Source organism: Fomitopsis serialis (genome assembly GCF_022376445.1).
Source record: "Fomitopsis serialis strain Sig1Antser10 chromosome Unknown B0H18scaffold_3, whole genome shotgun sequence".
Lineage (NCBI taxonomy): Eukaryota > Fungi > Basidiomycota > Agaricomycetes > Polyporales > Fomitopsidaceae > Fomitopsis > Fomitopsis serialis.
This window is the reverse complement of record NW_025954963.1, coordinates 645,666-658,681: the sequence shown is the minus strand read 5'-3', so window position 1 is coordinate 658,681 and position 13,016 is coordinate 645,666. Positions and strand designations below refer to the sequence as shown.

At 55.6% G+C, this 13,016-nt stretch overlaps 7 protein-coding genes across 7 annotated transcripts; 3 read left to right on the top strand and 4 right to left on the bottom strand.

Annotated features, from left to right (window-relative positions):
* Positions 1-448: 448 nt before the first annotated feature.
* B0H18DRAFT_868504 (uncharacterized protein) lies at positions 449-3,811 on the bottom strand (the record flags this gene model as incomplete). The annotated part of the gene is made up of 14 exons (XM_048039950.1): positions 449-625; positions 686-739; positions 804-1,211; positions 1,261-1,362; positions 1,417-1,517; positions 1,575-1,704; positions 1,769-2,548; positions 2,596-2,620; positions 2,676-2,792; positions 2,856-2,965; positions 3,021-3,113; positions 3,172-3,192; positions 3,243-3,530; positions 3,602-3,811. 14 exons carry the CDS (start codon positions 3,809-3,811, stop codon positions 449-451), a joined length of 2,616 nt encoding a protein of 871 aa, XP_047899680.1.
* Positions 3,812-4,204: 393 nt separating this feature from the next.
* Positions 4,205-5,539, bottom strand: B0H18DRAFT_973311 (isoprenoid synthase domain-containing protein). The gene is made up of 5 exons (XM_048043927.1): positions 5,198-5,539; positions 5,047-5,142; positions 4,891-4,989; positions 4,514-4,834; positions 4,205-4,373 (listed from the first exon to the last, which is right to left on the bottom strand). The coding sequence occupies exons 1-5, from the start codon at positions 5,435-5,437 to the stop codon at positions 4,242-4,244; spliced, it is 888 nt and encodes a 295-aa protein (XP_047899679.1). The 5' UTR covers positions 5,438-5,539; the 3' UTR covers positions 4,205-4,241.
* A 144-nt stretch (positions 5,540-5,683) lies between these two features.
* On the top strand, positions 5,684-6,062 carry B0H18DRAFT_1113723 (uncharacterized protein; the record flags this gene model as incomplete). The annotated part of the gene is made up of 2 exons (XM_048032999.1): positions 5,684-5,736; positions 5,792-6,062. 2 exons carry the CDS (start codon positions 5,684-5,686, stop codon positions 6,060-6,062), a joined length of 324 nt encoding a protein of 107 aa, XP_047899678.1.
* A 533-nt stretch (positions 6,063-6,595) lies between these two features.
* On the bottom strand, positions 6,596-7,161 carry B0H18DRAFT_973302 (uncharacterized protein; the record flags this gene model as incomplete). The annotated part of the gene is made up of 2 exons (XM_048043926.1): positions 6,734-7,161; positions 6,596-6,618 (listed from the first exon to the last, which is right to left on the bottom strand). A coding segment is annotated over exon 1 (289 nt), but the record flags the coding sequence as incomplete, so codon positions are not given.
* A 180-nt stretch (positions 7,162-7,341) lies between these two features.
* On the top strand, positions 7,342-9,378 carry B0H18DRAFT_1206675 (uncharacterized protein). The gene is made up of 5 exons (XM_048036182.1): positions 7,342-7,594; positions 7,657-7,963; positions 8,017-8,400; positions 8,463-8,567; positions 8,618-9,378. Exons 2-5 carry the CDS (start codon positions 7,774-7,776, stop codon positions 9,271-9,273), a joined length of 1,335 nt encoding a protein of 444 aa, XP_047899676.1. The 5' UTR covers positions 7,342-7,594; positions 7,657-7,773; the 3' UTR covers positions 9,274-9,378.
* Positions 9,379-9,704: 326 nt separating this feature from the next.
* B0H18DRAFT_319726 (uncharacterized protein) lies at positions 9,705-11,948 on the top strand. The gene is made up of 3 exons (XM_048037554.1): positions 9,705-9,817; positions 9,877-11,625; positions 11,683-11,948. Exons 2-3 carry the CDS (start codon positions 9,947-9,949, stop codon positions 11,810-11,812), a joined length of 1,809 nt encoding a protein of 602 aa, XP_047899675.1. The 5' UTR covers positions 9,705-9,817; positions 9,877-9,946; the 3' UTR covers positions 11,813-11,948.
* On the bottom strand, positions 11,910-12,689 carry B0H18DRAFT_1113719 (uncharacterized protein; the record flags this gene model as incomplete). Its single annotated transcript, XM_048032998.1, has 2 exons — positions 11,910-12,344; positions 12,426-12,689. 2 exons carry the CDS (start codon positions 12,687-12,689, stop codon positions 11,910-11,912), a joined length of 699 nt encoding a protein of 232 aa, XP_047899674.1.
* Between the last annotated feature and the right edge of the window lie 327 nt (positions 12,690-13,016).

The window sequence follows — 13,016 nt, the reverse complement described above, 5'->3', positions numbered from 1 at the left end:
ATTGGTTCAATGCCCAATCGTCCACCGCATCATCAGAGGTGGCGGGGAGTCGAACGTTTCTGATGAGGAGGACCTTCCGAGTGGATTGCACAGACGGCTGAATTCCGTGCTGCGAAGACATCGACGGAGACATGATGATTATGCGGGTAAGTAGCAAAGGCAAGTTCATCAACCATCCGACGGACGAAAAGTGCGTATATGACGGATTACAAAGTAACCGGATATCGTGACAAGATAAGTACGTGACGGGGTATCCACATAGTACGAGGGTTATGCCGTGATATCTGGGGGATCATACACCATACATATGGATATACACTGAATGAATGAGAGGAAAGGCCAATGCATGCATGTCCATGATGTTCATACGAGGCAACGGAAGACGTGCATGATAGGTAATGTGAGAGCATAGGACGAATTGCACCCCGTGAATTAGAGAAGGGAGTACTCAGACATGTTCGACCTTGTATCGCTTCGATCTCGTAGTCCGGTACTGGTACTCGTCTTCCTCTCCTTCACTGTAGTCTTCACTGGGTACATCTGTGCCATACAGTTGCTGTCGCTTCTCTCTGTCTGCCTTGCGAAGACGGTTAAGATTTGTTCCCAAGGACTTGAAGAACTCGCTCTAGGAATTTGAATAGCTACTGTCAGAGTGGCGGCAATAAGGTTGAGCTTGTTAGCTCACCTTGGGCACACGGATCTTGGCGCCGGGCTCAGCCGCGGCCTGCTCACGTTTCTTCTTTCCTTGTACTGTATCGGCCATGAGCCAGTCTCAACACTGTGATGCCATGGCATGCGCATACCTTCCTCTGTTCTTCCTTGAGCAGAGCACTGAGATGCTTGATCCACTGCTGCAAGTTGGTCTCACAACGCCTCTTCTTTGCAAAGTCGCTCTCGATGACACCACGCTCTTCCTCAGCGATGTTTTCGTCATCGCTGTCAGGAATAGCGTACGACTTCACCATAGTCGTGCTACGCCGTGGTCTCTTCCGGCCGCGAGTACCCTTCCCCCTACTACCCGAGGCTTCGGGCGAAGCGGGAAGCGAGCTGGCTGGTCTAGGCGTGCCGTCTGTCTCGACTTTCACTTTGCGAGTACGCGTGCGAGAACCGCTACCGCCTGCCACACCATTGCTGTCTTCAGCAGACAGGTAATCGTCCTCGTCGAAGTAAAATTCGATGCCAGCCTCGATATCATCAATCAACGCGAGATTCTGCATATTTGGTGAAATGGTGGCCAGATGACTTTGTGTTGGTACTTACGGGAGGCCGCCCCAGCCTTGCGAGCAACTTGAAGTGCTTGAGAGTGACCGGGATGCGTCCAGAGACGTTGTTGCTATCACTGAACAGGCTGTTCTGTAAAATCTGTTCGCGGGGTTCATCAATTCCGCCCGGGGTTATCTCAGCAGTCGGACTTACATGTGCATTTTCATTGACAACAGCATGAAGCATAAATATCGCAGTCACAGGATGACGTGCCCCGAACTCGTTGTGGATCCATCGGCCAACTTGTACGTAGTCTATCCACGGTTGATTAAGCTCGGGCTTATACCGCGACATGCAGATTATCCACATACCTGACGGATATGTCAACTTGCCCATGTGGTCAGCGTATGTTGCAAACATGTCGTAGAACCTCCTCCGGCGGACAGGAGAGATCTCATCCTTCCTAATCATTGCGGTAAGCGTGTCTTGACCAATTTGGCCCTATATGTGCATCCACGGTGAGCGACGCGCCCTTCGCCTGAACGCAACAGACACTGCGACTTACGAGCTCCTCTGCGTCGCCCTCCATGTCGACGTCATCATCCTCGTCGTCGCTTTCGATGGCGTCTGCATTATTGGGCCCGTCCACACCGCCCATCACCTGATCCACATCCCCTGGGACAGGAAGGTTGCCTTCAGGTTGATGGAGTTGGTCTGCATCGGCGGCACCCGCCCTTCTCCGGATATCGGCTGGGGCGGTAGTGTGAAGATACCGTCGGCTGATGACGAAATCCCTGCAAAGTTTCGCTTCGAACTGCTGGCACGCCTCCTCGTTCTCGGGAGGGGGGAGGCTGTCGAGGTTCAGTCGCAGGTTCTGCACCACATGCGCGGCGATGGCGTCCTGCAGCGCGAGATCCGCCTCCACGAGCTTCTTCAGCATCTTCCCTTTACACCCAACCTCCAGACACGCTAGGGCGACGTCCTGCTTGAGTTTCTTCATCTCCTCCGCGCTGAGGCCCACGATCTCGTGCCCGTACTCAAGTATCCCAACAAACCTGTCGGGCGTGAACTTGTTCACGAGCATGTCGAAGAGATCTTTCCGCGTGACAGGAGCAAGTCCGAGCTCCTCGGTCTTCTCCTTGCAACTGTCGATGTACTCGCGTAGGGGCGCACAGAACGTCGACCTGACATTCAGACTGACGGGGATAGGGCTAGTGTCGGCAAAGAACACGCTGCATAGCATGACCACCCGGACTGTCGAGTCGTCCGAGGGGAAATCCGAGTGAAGTTTCCGCAGGACAGGTTGTGTGTTGGACATGGCGATGGAGCGGGTATTTACGAACAGCTGTATTGCCAGTTAGATAGGTCCCGCATTCAGAAGATTCCCCCCACCTTGAGTAGTTCTTCCACAACAGATCTATAGTCATAACAGTTAGATATATCTAGCGATGCCGCCATGCCATGCAACTTACGCTAAGCTAAACTTCAGCGCTCCCTCCTTGTCTAGGACCTTGAGCGCCGTGTACCCCGGCTCATTAAGGTGCGCTTCCATACACACTTCTGCTGCTACAGTCCGGGTTACAAACATACTAAAGCAAACCATGAGCTGCTGCTCGAGGGAAGACGACAATGGCACGAGAACGGAACCGTACTTGGGATCCAGACTCGTCAATTTGTGAACGTTGTTCACCACCTCGCCCACGCGGCCATCAAATTGCACGGCAGGTTTTTCGAACATTTTACGGAACATGAAATTGCGGAACTGTGACGAGGGGGCAGTCAGCAAGTTGAATCGGTGGCGCGCCTACCATGCCTACCGTATGATCCATGACGAAGCCGTTAGCGCGTGCGTACGGCAGTAGACGAGGTTCAACAGCCAAAACCAGAGGAAACTGTGCCTTCATGGGATCCTGGTAGATAGAAGGGGCGCATATAGTCGTCGAAACGTTACGAACACACTACACATACCTTTCCGCAGAAGGGGATGAACTGCGCAAGGCTATGAGGCGTGTACTACAATCACCGTAGGAACAACTCACCTTATATTTCTCGACCACCTCCTTGAGGGTCTCCCACTTTCCCCTGGACTCGGTCGGTAACCGGCTTGTCTTCAACAATGCGCTGAAGATGGCCCCGTCGTCATCCCCCTTCCCAGTCGGAATATCACCATACATGCGGGCGGCGACCGTCATAAAGTGGGTGAAGACAGGAAGGGGGACACTTCGGACCCATCGGGTCTTAATGAAGTGCACTTGTGCGCGGAAATAATGATGGATCGCACACTGGGCGAGGTAGCGCGATAAATGCGCCCCACTAGAGATCATGATCTATAGGACGGCGAAGAGAGAGTGTGTCAGTAAAGCAGCTCTCGCCACCACAGAGGCATTGGTAGACGTACGTCAATAACCTTCTCGTTCAAAAGCTTCCCCCGCCCCATAGCATAGTACAGCGCATATGTCCTGCCATGACGAGCAAGGAAGTACGAAGACCGGACATATGGGTCCCGGCTGATGGCATAGTACCGTCTTGAAACGAGGCTGAAGCTGGTGGGATCGTCGAGAGAGTTGAGGATAATTTGAATAATCTCGTCTGGAATGGACCGGTGCATGATGGCATGGGTGGGATTAGAGGGGCTACCCCAGGATCGGGAACTGTTATATATCTGGCACGTACCACACAGACGGTCCATCGTGGTGTGGTTTGCGATCCGCCAGAAGACGAGACCACAGAAGATCTCGGGTGGGGGAGGATGTGGACAAGGGAGAGTGCAACGCCTCGGTGTGGCCTGGCAGTTGGGAGTGGGAGAGATATTTGTTTGGCCGCTGCCACAGCTGAGCCGCGAGCCTAGCGCCCCCGTCACTTGGCCAAGCGGTCCGTCCACGGGCGCGCTCTACAATTGCCCAATGCGGAAGTGTGGCGGATGCCATCTCACGTTGGTTGGCTTTTGCGACACAGATCGGCGCGCAAGTCGTCCACATAGCAACCTTAGCAGACCCGTATGTTCGTGCGCACGACATATCCATTTTATCCTTATGCTGCTAAAACTGCCCCTTGTAGTAGTAACTACGCCAGATCCTCCACGGCAGCTGCCACCCACGCACTTGCAAAGACGGATCGAACACGTCGAAATTTGCCGCTTCCAGGCGCTCCAGATACAGTCGGGTCGGCACCTACTCGGGCCGTCAGGTGCGTACGAAAGCAAGAATAGTGGACGCGACAAACTGCATTCAAAATACCGGTCTTGCCCTGTTAGGCACCCCGCCCTCCGCTTGAAAATCTCCGAGCATGTTTGAAGGTTGTCATTGGCCACAGTGGCAAACTCAAATACAGCGTCTTCGATGCCGCTTGCTTGCCCACCCTTGCGAAAAACCTCCTCCTGACTGACGCCGTGCCGCGCCGTGATTTCCGCTGGTATCATCATCCTACCCTGCGACGCGTGATACGGCAGTGCGCGTAGCAGCGTAGTGATACCCTGCGCAACGCCGAGATGCGAAGCGGCATGTGAAAGTGATGACGACGCGGACAGGGAGAGGAGGGATAGTTGCAGGTACAGGAACGTCGAGGATGTGGCTTCTGCATGAGATGTTAGGGAGTCTAGTGACATGTGTGTTGGGGTGTCAAGCTCGGCATCCTAGGACAGACACCATCATCAGACCACACGAACATGCATCGTGGACAATCACCCACCCTCGCGTCGATGATACGTTTAAGGTGATATGTTTGCAGATTTGCGGCTTGACACGCCCGTACCAAAGCGAGCGCTGTTGGATGCCTCGGCGGTCTACCCTACCGTCTCGTGCGCTCAGGCATGGCAACATATGAGGGCGGCACACAGGTACGCACATCAGCGATGTCCTTCACCGCGTCTCTCCAAAATTGCATCCGCATCTTGCCCAACGTTATGTTCGAGACCGCCTCTTGCACGGAAGCCAGTTCCACCTGTGTGTCCATATGTTTCAGTGGATCGACGAGGCCCAATTACAGCCACACATACATAAAACGCGCGCAACGCAATGAAATGTTCCCGGAGCTCCCGTGGCCAGAAGTGCGAGATGAGGAATGACTCATAGTCACGTTTGCGGACCACATCGCTGCAATAGGCTGCAGTGTCCTGAATCCCTCCTTTCTCGGCGTTGGTAGCCATGAATCGCCGGAGTACAGCGCGAGCACCACCCCGAGGCAGCGCCATAAGGCATGTCAGTTGAGATTGACGTCGGGCGGTGGGTCTGAGCATGTTTTGTGTGGACCAAGGATGTAGTACGGAGTTATCCCACCGCTACACGTCCGAGGACCGAGAATTGAGACGAACTCAGAGGTCGTCGTCGGTGACGCGTGAATCACGTGCGTGGCGTGCCGCGGGACGGTGGACGTGTCAAAGACTCAAGAGTCGGACTCGTCGACCGACTCTCACCAACAGGATGTCTATCGCTCTTGAGCGGTGCACCGCCCTCACCATCTTCTAAACTGGACACCACGAATCATGGCCCCGCGGTTTTCGGGCCTGCAGAAGGAAGTCCTGGCACTCTACAGACGGTGCGTGCCACTTGCGACTTGTCGCATGACAAAGCCTGACATCGTGCCGAAACAGGGCGTTGAGGATGGCCCACTCAAAACCGCCTGCTGTCCGAGAGAAGTTTGACCTTTTCGTGCGCTACACATTCAAAACGCGGGCGTCCTCCGTATCCCCACGAGACGTCGCAGCCATCGAGCATTTGCTCCGACACGGCCGGAGGCAGGTGGAGATGTACGAAGATAGCAAAGTTCGGAACTGTTTCGTGAGCACGGAGATGATGGAGTGGGGACAGCGACACGGGAGACGGACATTCGTGAGCGCGATCCTACTTGACCGCTCAATATGATGCAAACGCATGGTGGGCACTGTCTGTAGACTCACGCACCCAAATGAAGTGATATTAAGCAGACCTGTACGATTAGCGTCATCTACGAGCTTCTATTCTCGTTGCTGCTCTGGGAACCAGAACCCTGCGGTGCACTCTCGAACAACCCTGCGCCAACCAGCCTCGCTGCCGACTGTTGTTCAGCTGCCTCCCGCTTCGCAGCATTGGCTCGCGCTGCTTCCTCCATCTTGGCCTTGGCCTCCGCCTGAGCCTGAGCCAGCTGCTCCGATTCCGTTGCGCCCCACCGCCGCTTCCTTTTGTTGTTCGTACGCTGAACGGCACGTTCATACGCTAGACGTCGCTCGTTTGTGACGTACTTGATACGAGCCATACTCTTTCGACACTGAACATGGGAACATGAGCAATACAAGACATGGATGTACGGTGGATGTCAACACGAACCCTGTGCTTCCTCTTGATCTGAATTTGCAGTGCCGGCATGGAGATGCCCATGCGCCGTGCTTCTTCGGCTTGCGTCGCTAGCAGATTGCGCTCCCGCAGTAGGACATACCATAGGGTATGCAGATCCATGAAGCTCTTCCGGCGCAGCTCAGCAGCCGACCAAGACGACCTGTATACATGATTCAACATACACATGTGGCGAGAGATGGCGGATGTCATTCAACTTCCAATGAAGACAGACGTACCGCTCATGGCCTGCGTTGAGTCGAACACATCTAAAGTCTCGTACTTCGCCACGCCGTCCACCTCATTCCTCCGGAAAAACCCATACAGGCCATGATTCGGATTCACGGGAATATCGAGGTGTGGGCGCAGCGCGCCCTCGTTCCGGACCGTAGCAAGTGCGGTTACGGGCTTCGTCGCAGGCCGGCCCTTCGCTGGCACAGAGGGTGCACCTTTTGTTCCCGGGGTCTTCAGCCAGTTCACAAAAGGCCGCGCAGCCTGCAATGAAGGTCGCATGCTGCTGACTGAGAAACTGGTCGAGCCAGTGAGGAACGCTGCGACCGCGAACCAGGTGTGTTGAGCGGAACAGAAGAGGTTGTGTGACGCGTTACTTACATTCGGCCGTTACTGCGTCGTGACATCCTCAGATCCCGATCGACGCCTCCTTCTGAACCTGAGCGCCTCTGCTCATGTATTCAAACTCCTTGCCTTTGCCATTGGCAGAGTCTCAATATTGCTTGCAGATTATAGTATACGGGATTTAGAGAGTGGCTAAGTGAGATAATAAGTACTAGTGGCAAGACTGACGAGGATTTGGGGAACGTGTCGCGTCGCTCGACAAGATGTACGCGTTTCGGAGATCGACCTGCTGATGTAACTCCGCAAGGACGGCGGCGACCAGTGTTCGAAATCGCAACCGCCACTCAACGGCTGTGGTAATACCACCTACCTTGTAGTGCTCCTCAGCAGGTCGTCGCACTCGAAGCTTGACAGGAAGCTTGAATTGGCCAGTGCTCTGTGTTTGCGAAGCCTGCCCAGTGTTCGTACCTGATAAATGGTCTTGATCTCGACATCTATACTTGAAGTCGGTGCGTAGCGTACTATAAGAGTCGCCGTCATCACCCGGTATACTCACGTACGGCCCCGACAGTGCGTACAAGTTCCAGTGGGATCCGATTGTAGGCTCGCCAGCTCGGCATATAGGCAGCGTATCGCGTTAGAAGACACATAGAAACAAAGGCGGCCGCCCATTGTATACGTTCTGGCCATGCCAAGTGCTCCTGTCGGTAACCTCTCCGGGCTCACGCCTCAAAATCAGGATGTTTTCTGCTCGATCAATCACCTCCCAAAGGAACTGCTCATCGAGATATTCCTCACTGTGTACGATTGCGCCGGTGATGATGGTTGGGACATGCTCCTCCCTGAAGTAACCATCTCCCACGTCAGCAAGCTCTGGCGTGATGTCGCAACCAACATACCCACCCTCTGGAACATACTAACTTTCCGGAAGACCTGCGGTATAATCAGTCTGCGATTTATCTCGAGCGGTCGAAGGAGGCGCCATTGCAGATCTTGATTGACTTCAAGGCGGATGAAGGAGCTGCAGAGACGAGCGATGTTATCGAGTCATTGAACACGCTCGACGCAATCATGACGCAGATTATTCCTCATATCTCGCACTGGTATGGGCTTCACATCATCGTCTCTGATTACTCCATGGCCCATCGCGCGTTCATTCGGATGGGTGCGTGTATTAGCGCGCCTATGCTCGAGATGCTACAGATCGCAAACTACCCACGCAAGGGAGTTGGAGAGAACGAACGGCAGGAATTTAGAAGACACGATTTTATCCTGTTCCACGGACACGCGCCGAAGCTCAGCACGTCAACCTTTGGTGCGTCCACGTCAACTGGGCCACATCTACCTTCTTGAGCGGCCTCAAGGTGCTCGAGCTAGGGTGCCACGCGAAAGACGTCCGACCATCGTTCAAGGACTTCGCGCGCATCTTGTGCAACTCGCCCGAACTCGAAAGATTGTCACTATGCAAGTCAGGGCCTGCAGGTAGTCCGGTCGAGTGGCTTGACGGCGTACAGGACCCCAACATGATACAGACCTCTGGTTCTCCGGCCACGGAGTACACCCTGCCATTCCTCTGCCTTCTCTCCGCGAACTCGAATTCGTCTATTCTAAATCCATGCACATGAACCATCTCATCGAGCGCCTTGCGCTACCCAATCTCGCCTCGCTCAGCATCAGAGCCGTAACCAAATATCACGACGCCAGTGGCACTGCACTCCTGGAGACACTCACGCGGCCTTCGCCTGCCACGGGCAGGTCTGTGCTCAGCAAGTTGCGAGAGCTCAAGCTTACGGCTGTGGAATGTAGCGAACCCGCGGTCGTGGCAGGCATGTTCGCAGAGCTGACGGAGTTGCGCTCGCTAAGTCTGCACCAAATCATATTCATGCCTTGGGAAAACGTGCTGATCGCGCAATGGGAGAGTATTGCACGTTCGAACGAGGTTCCCCTTCTACCGAGGCTGGAGATGCTCACAACAACGTGCCTGTCAGGAGAATTTGCGCGCAAGCTCATCAAGGCGCGGAAGGCAACCCGAACGCCGTTCAAAAAGGTGTTCATCAGCCGGCCTAGTGACTTCACCAAGAAGGATAAGCAGTGGATTCAAGATCATGTCGATACGTTTGGGTATTATCGTGGTTCGTACGGGGAAGTCATCATGGAGACCGAAGGCGTAAACGGGATGATTTCATGAAAGCACGATGACGTAGAGTAAACCGCAGAGTATCCGAATTCCATTAAGATCTTGGTACAGTATGGCTTCGCTGACTTGCGACATAATAATGTGTAATGAAGAGCCACCTTGCTCAATATTCAATGCTCAGGCTGCATTAGACTTCAACGTTTGAACGTCCACGGTCCCGGGTCCGCCAAAACACGGTCACATGATCGCGACATAACACCGGCGGCCTCGGAGGGCAGCACCCTCAGAGATCTTCTTGAGTGAGCCATATCTATGGGTATCGTCTTCTATGTCCCCCGCTGCTCGCATCCCATACAGAACGAAACGCAGCGGATTGAGCGGTGAACCGGCGTTCAACTTGAGGATCGGAATGCAGCACGTGCCAAGTGCACCAGAGATTGCAGATTGGAATCTTGATCGACGGCGGACGCGCGAGTATTTCTCTTTGCTTCCGCCACCGTGATCTTCAGCTCACGGACCTCCGTTTGTTCTGCAAGTGTGAAGGGCAGCTCCAGTATTTTGCATTTTGCTAAGGCGAACAAATTACACAGTCGAGGTGCGTTGCCCACTGGCCTTGGTGCCGCCCTGTGGTCGAGCCTGATTGCCTAATATAAGACTCGCTGTCCGCGCGTAAGGACCATCCATCTAGCAAACAGAATTGGAATACCCTCGGGTGTACTGCACCATGTCACAAAATCAGGAGGCACAACAAGCGACACCGTTCTCACATATCCCTACACCAGGCACCCTGCACGGCAACCCGTACTTGCCGCCTCAGGATGGCCGCTGCCTGATTAATGAACTACCGACGGAACTGCTCTCCCAGATATTCCTCATGGGTGCAGACATGGACCCAGCCGATGAGGATGAAGAGGAGGACTTTGACAGTGTGGGCGATGACGAAGACGATGAAGACGAGGCGAACGAGGCGGACAAGGACGAGGAGGAAGACGAGGACGAGGAGAAGCCACCGCTCGAGGTGACCGCCTCTCACGTATGTAAACTCTGGCGCGACGTCACGATCGACACGCCCGCGCTCTGGAGTACGCTCACCTTCGCCGAGGGCCCTCCGTACACAAAATCTGCGATTTATCTCGAGCGATCGAAGGGCGCGCCTTTGGACCTCTCGATCGACGTCACCAAAGACGACGACGATGAGGAGACCGACCTCAACAACCCCGTTCCGGCGCTCGCTGAACTCATGGTCTGCTCGGACGAGCTGGAGGCGATTCTGCAGCTGATTATCCCGCACGTCTGGCACTGGCGCTCGCTCGAGCTCATGGTCTCGGAGTACATCCTCATGCAGTCTGCGCTCGATCAAATGGGCGCGTGCACTAGCGCACCAATGCTAGAGGTGCTGCATCTCTACCACTACGAGGACAGCGAGGAGGGCGAGGAGACCTTCGTCCCGGCGAAATTCAAGGCCCAGGACTTCGTGTTGTTCCACGGGAACGCGCCAAAACTCACGCACGTCGCGTTGTGGGGCGTCCACCTCGACTGGGCCGCATCCACCTTCCTCAGTGGCCTCGTCGAGCTCGAGCTCGCGTACCACGCGAAAGACGTCCGGCCACCATTCAAGGACTTTGCGCGCATCCTGGGCGACTCGCCCGAGATCAAGACCCTCACGCTATGCCAGTCCGGTCCCGCAGGCGGGCCAGTCGAGTGGCTCGATAGCGTGCTGGATCCGGACGCGATGCAGACTTCCGAAACAAACGAGCCCGAAGCAAACACGACGCTCTCGCTGCCCTCCCTGCAGAACCTCGTCATCGCCTTCCTCGACCCCGAATACCTAAAGCAACTCATCGCGCGCCTCGCACTCCCCAATCTCACCTCGCTCGCTATCGACATCGAGGATGCCGACGGCCGCGCGCTCCTGCAGACCCTCACCCGGGCGGCGCCTGCGACAGGCAAGTCCATCCTTAGCGGGCTGAAGGCGCTCAAGGTCGCGGGCGTGCAGTGCGACGAGGACAGCGTGGTCGCAGACGCGTACGCGGCGCTGACGAACCTGCTCTCGCTCAATTTGAACTTTGATTTCGTACCAACGCGGTGGTACGACGTGCTCGTCGCACAGTGGGACAGCGCCACGAGCTTGGGGAAGGACCCATTCCTGCCGAGGCTGGAGTCGCTCATGACGACGGGCCTGTCGGGGAAGGACGTACGAAAGCTCATAGAGGCGCGGAAGGCCATGGGGAAGCCGATCAAACAGGTGTTCATGAACCAGGACGATGACCTCGAGGAGGAAGACGAGCAGTGGATTAAAGATAACGTGGATGAGTTTGAGTATTTCGAGGGCTCGGATGACGAGGAGGATCTAGAGATTGTAATCGACGAGGATGAGGATCAATGGGAAGACGAGCGTAACAGGTGGGTTTCCAGCTCACTGCTTTTGCTTTTGCTCATCATGTGTACTGGGCTGCGAAGAGCCGCGAAGGCAGACACCACAGCAGTACCATATGGATCGACTAATTGGAGCTGGACCATGACTTACTATCCCAACGTCGCGATGGAATCTAAACAGACTTCACTGTCAACTAAGCTATACAGTACATAAGGTAGGGTGTGTACTCCAGAATACAACATTGTCCACGAGTTATGCAAACTAGGAAAGCCGGAAAGAGTAGGCATGAACACAATCTACGTCGATACGATCATAGCTGGGGTGAGCGAGCCATCATGCCCCTTTGCGGCACCTGCGCTAGGCCCAGTACGACGTCGGGAACGCCCTGTTCCTCTTCTTCATCTTCTTCGTCCCAGTCCCCCGACACGCTCTTCTCCTTACCCTTCGGCGAGACGGAGGCGGAGTTCTGCCAGAGCACCGGTCGATGTGGATTAGGCATCATCACCATAACCGCAACCTGCACTGCTTCCGCACGCGGAAGCACGTCGTCCGCGGAAGCCTCTGTTGGCAGAGGGTTGGAGATGTTCGGCGAGGCAGTAGGCGTCGAGGTCGCGCGCCGGCGTGCGAACGGACGTCGAAGGAGGGCGAAAGGGGACGTCGAGGCGTGTAGACCGGCTCCTTGCAGGGAGAGCGTACTCTCGTTAGACTGCATAGACTTGGACGCGGCGACCTGTGCCGCCAATGGCTGCATGGTGCACGGAGGTCAATGAGGGCGATGTGGTGCCAAAAGCGGCACGTGGGCAGTGCAGAGTGAAGGACGACTAACCAGTGTCTCGCTCCATCCCTCCTTCGACGCAGGCCTGATGAAGACGTCCCACAGCGTCGGTCTCTCGAGGATCCTGGGCAATATGGGCGGGCCGCCCCAGGGAGGCGTCAAGGGCACGCCGGCGGCGAGGGCCTCTTCGATTCGTCTCCGGAAGCGCCGGCGCAGGACGAACGAGCGGAGGACGATCCCGGCCGAGACGAAGAGGAGCAGGAAGAGGGTCGCGAGGAACGTGAATCTGGTGGACGAGAAGTCGGACGAGGACATGGCGTGCGCGGCGCAGGCGGATTGGGATTTGGGTTTGCAGGGGCGGCGGGCATCCGCGAGTGGAAGACGAGGTGTGAGTACGGGCTATTAGTGACAGATGGAGCGGCGTGACACCCACAAATAGAGCGAGGACGGCTCAGACGACGACGAGCCGCTGCTGGAGTCCGTCGAGGATGCGCTCGGGCTGGCCGAGGACGTCGTCGACGCTGTCGAGGGCGAGGAGGTGGAGGACATGGTGGACGGTCATGCACATGCGGGACGCCAGATCGCAACCGTCACTCCCGCTTCCAGCCGTCATAGCCACCCCCCATAAAAGGCAACTTCTGC

Bases quoted from the DNA above. Each gene is read 5' to 3' on its own strand.
- B0H18DRAFT_973311 (XM_048043927.1), bottom strand. From the start codon at position 5,437: ATGCTCAGACCCACCGCCCGACGTCAATCTCAACTGACATGCCTTATG. The intron at 4,990-5,046 runs GTGCGTACCTGT...ACGAGACGGTAG, and splicing joins CGGTGAAGGACATCGCTGAT to GGTAGACCGCCGAGGCATCC. The intron at 4,835-4,890 runs GTGGGTGATTGT...TGTCTGTCCTAG, and splicing joins AACGTATCATCGACGCGAGG to GATGCCGAGCTTGACACCCC.
- B0H18DRAFT_1206675 (XM_048036182.1), top strand. From the start codon at position 7,774: ATGCCAAGTGCTCCTGTCGGTAACCTCTCCGGGCTCACGCCTCAAAAT. The intron at 8,401-8,462 runs GTGCGTCCACGT...TGCTCGAGCTAG, and splicing joins GCTCAGCACGTCAACCTTTG to GGTGCCACGCGAAAGACGTC. The intron at 8,568-8,617 runs GTAGTCCGGTCG...AACATGATACAG, and splicing joins ATGCAAGTCAGGGCCTGCAG to ACCTCTGGTTCTCCGGCCAC.
- B0H18DRAFT_319726 (XM_048037554.1), top strand. From the start codon at position 9,947: ATGTCACAAAATCAGGAGGCACAACAAGCGACACCGTTCTCACATATC. The intron at 11,626-11,682 runs GTGGGTTTCCAG...TGGGCTGCGAAG, and splicing joins TGGGAAGACGAGCGTAACAG to AGCCGCGAAGGCAGACACCA.